General features: G+C 34.2%; 1 protein-coding gene across 1 annotated transcript; it reads left to right on the forward strand.

The window, feature by feature from the left end:
* The first annotated feature begins 596 nt into the window (after positions 1 to 596).
* LOC149571937 (transcription factor MYB1-like) lies at positions 597 to 3,222 on the forward strand. Its single transcript, XM_089813339.1, has 3 exons — positions 597 to 1,094; positions 1,703 to 1,832; positions 2,445 to 3,222. The coding sequence occupies exons 1-3, from the start codon at positions 959 to 961 to the stop codon at positions 2,971 to 2,973; spliced, it is 795 nt and encodes a 264-aa protein (XP_089669465.1). The 5' UTR covers positions 597 to 958; the 3' UTR covers positions 2,974 to 3,222.
* The last annotated feature ends 351 nt before the right edge of the window (positions 3,223 to 3,573 follow it).

Genomic DNA, 3,573 nt, shown 5'->3' on the forward strand with positions numbered 1-3,573 from the left:
GTTTTTCTTCACATATTATATTTTAGATTATATATAGACAAGTGGTGGTTGTGCATGTCCCACTTGAACGACTAAAAATGAATGTGTAGTCAATATTTATATTAGTTCATACATTTGAACCCAAAAAAATCTTATCAAAGAAACACAACTTCTAATTAATTATTAATTAGGAAAAAAAGTCCCGAGGCAAGAGTCATATCACCAGTACTAAGATTCCTGCAATGCTCGCATTCCTTGTCAACCGTGTTGAGTCTTTTCTTGCAATCATGGATGTCGGTGGAAGCCATGCAGCTTCTTTGGAAAATGTGAAGTTTTCCGAAACTGAGCAAACAAAACAGTCAACATACCTTAGTTTTACTTGCAGTTGGGAAGGCGCTGTCACAGGGGAAAAAAACCAAAGATTTTGTCAAGAAAGTTTCATCAATTGAAGTGGAAAGCAAGCGCTGAAACCCATAACTTATCTACCTAGAACAATAAATTATTGTTGGATAGTGTGGGTATCTTTATAGCCTTCATTTATGCTGAAAAGGCCACTAACATACTGGGGAATTGTACTATTTTATATTAAAAACTTACAAAGCTGGCTATTGGGTTTTAGAGCCTTCAGCTTTTAAAAAATGGGTTTTAGAGCTTTCAGCTTTTATGAAAAGGAATAGTGGACAGGGAGGTCAGTCGGAACAGTCTCTTTCAACTAAATGTCTTATTTCCCTTTTGGGGCATTAAGGGTGTTCTCTCTTCATCTCATGACGCAAGTAAAACAAAAGAAATATATAAAATAGGCCTTCATTGAAACCTACTTTGATATGAGGGCCCTCCCTCAAAGATCTTGTTTTCTGACTGTTAAGAATGAATTCCATTTGCAATTGAGTTGCTTCCGCGCTTATCTAGTTTTGAGATACCAGTGTTGAGAAACCTCTGATTCATTTGCTCCTCGGCTACACTAGATTATTCTAAGGTAATGGGAAGAAAGCCATTTCATTGTGCACAAGATGGGTTTAACAAAGGCCCATGGACACCAGAAGAAGATCTGATCTTGACTAAGTTTATCCAAGAACATGGAGAAGGGCGTTGGCGTGCTGTCCCTAACAAGACAGGTAGGATCATCATCAATCTCAACATATTTGTAGCTTCTAAGTAATGTTATAGAATACAGCCTAGCCAAAACCCACATTAAGATCTCATTTTGGGAACAAGAGAGTTCTATTCTTCATTATACAGTACTGTACACATAATTTTACAATTTATAAAAATATTAAGATTATGTCATGAGTTCGATTGTACATGAAATTTCTTAAACATCAATATTTTGAATGACACTGTATAATCTATTATCAAGGTGGAAGTGAATTCACAGAATTATAAAATCATCTTGAACTTTCTCTTCCAATTCGTCTTGAACTCTTTCTCCCATTTTGATAAAGTAGTGTGATCTAAAGACATTGACTTTCAAAGTTTTCAATAAACTCTAGTTTGGAAGCATGATATGACATTCATTATAGCTTGTTCAAGTTTGTGCGTCTTGGTGTTTAAACCTTTGACAAAGTTTGTGGTAGATCAATCATACCAATTCGTCAATTAGGACATAGTTTACCATTATTTCCTCTTTCATCATGGATTACAGTCTGTCATCTAAAAAATTATATGAACTGTGAAATATTTATGTTATTGTAATAAATTAAACATAATCTAAAATTGTATGCAGGTTTAAAGCGCTGTGGAAAGAGTTGCAGGGTACGATGGCTGAATTACCTTAGCCCGAAGGTCAAGCGCGGTAACATTTCACCAGATGAAGAAGAGCTTATAATAAGATTACATAAACTACTTGGAAACAGGTAATGAAGCGTCACTTCTCACAGTTGCATGCTATTTAATCATTCGTTTGATCTGTTTAGACTCTAAATTGATATGAAATCCTATTATAACGAGAGTAGATTTGCTATTCACCCTTAGTGAGACTTCAATTCTATTTACCATCAAATTTAGTTAGATATTGGTCTGATTCCCATATGCTGAACGTATCCAATCTTGCCAATCCACTTATTCCTCAGCACATCAACGTTTCTGAAAGATGAGTTGTTGACTATCAATAACCTTTATGTCAAATTGGCTGGTAAGATCTATTAAAAGATTGTTTCTATGGGCATCCGACTTTACAGTAAAGGCTTATAGTTTTTTTATTTGATTGTGGGAACTTTTTGACATTATCTTTTCGAATTATAATATAAAAAATACACAATCAAATCAAAAAGTAAAGTAGTTGAATGGTACATCAATAGATTGTAAAAGAAATTGTTTGTCTAAGATTATATGTAACAGCTCATATGTGTGATTGACCCTAATAAGTTTCTTTCTCCAATCCAATTTAAGCTTTTATAAGCTTTCCATCTTGTGTTGTATCCATCTCTGTAGATACTGACTATGAAATTGGACCCATATTATTTCAGGTGGTCATTAATTGCAGGGCGTATACCAGGCAGAACTGACAATGATATCAAGAACTATTGGAATACCCATTTGAGCAAAAAAACTTCTGATAGATTCACTTCTGTTAAACAACATGTGCCTGCTGTAAAAACACCAAGTGCATGTAACAAGGCAAAAAGTGTTTACCAGGATGGTCAGAATGTCCAAACTCTAGTTTCTACAGAAAATTCTACTTCAGTGGGTAACTTGGAGGGTTTCATGATAGGAGAACTTCCAAATTCCCCACATAAAAACATCTCCAATATGAATTTCTTCCCATTAATGAGTATTGAAAGTGAAGAGATGGGTATCATAGCTTTCTCTGCAAATAAGATATACTCTTCTCCTGATATGGCAGAACATGTGCTCACTTATTCTGATCTCTATCAGGATTGCTCTGAGATGTACTCCAATTGTCATTCTCCTCTCTCATTTCCTCTGCAGTCTTTTCTTTCTTATCAATGGTGGGATTCAAGGTCTGATATTGGGTCAGCATATAACTGCAACTGATCTGCTTCGGGTTTGAATGAATATGAATATGAATATGGAAACAAGTAACTGTGCCTCAACTGATCTGCTTTGATCCATGGTATTCTAAATCTACCTTGGTTGGTTGTCAAGCTCAAGTTGCACAAATAAGCTGATATGATTGATAGTGTAAACATAGCAGATGAAAAATAAGGAAAAATCAGGCATGGAAGAATGGTTTTTTTTTTCAGATAAAAACAATTATTATCCATGATTCCTATATTAAAGTCTTATGAATTGTATTGAATGAAAAATGGAATGCGCAAGAAGGTTCGTTGTTTTGAGATACAAAATCTCATTATCTCCGATCATCATATTATAGTTTTGGTATTGATTGAATGAAAATCAAGTACAAATAATCATGATCTATGATCAATGTGGTAAAGTCTTCTGAAAATGAAAAACCAAGAGTGGAAGAAGGTTTTTTATTTCAGATAGAAAAAATTGCATTGTTCATGGGCATTATAAAAGTCCTAGAAACGTATGTGTTAAAGTCCTATTAAATATATTGAATGAAATATGGAGGGTGGAAGGAGGCTTCTTGTTTTAGATTAAAAAATTCAATATTCATATTCCAGAATC

This window comes from Cupressus sempervirens, chromosome 2, assembly GCF_028749045.1.
Source record: "Cupressus sempervirens isolate cs-2001-9-10 chromosome 2, ASM2874904v1, whole genome shotgun sequence".
NCBI lineage: Eukaryota > Viridiplantae > Streptophyta > Pinopsida > Cupressales > Cupressaceae > Cupressus > Cupressus sempervirens.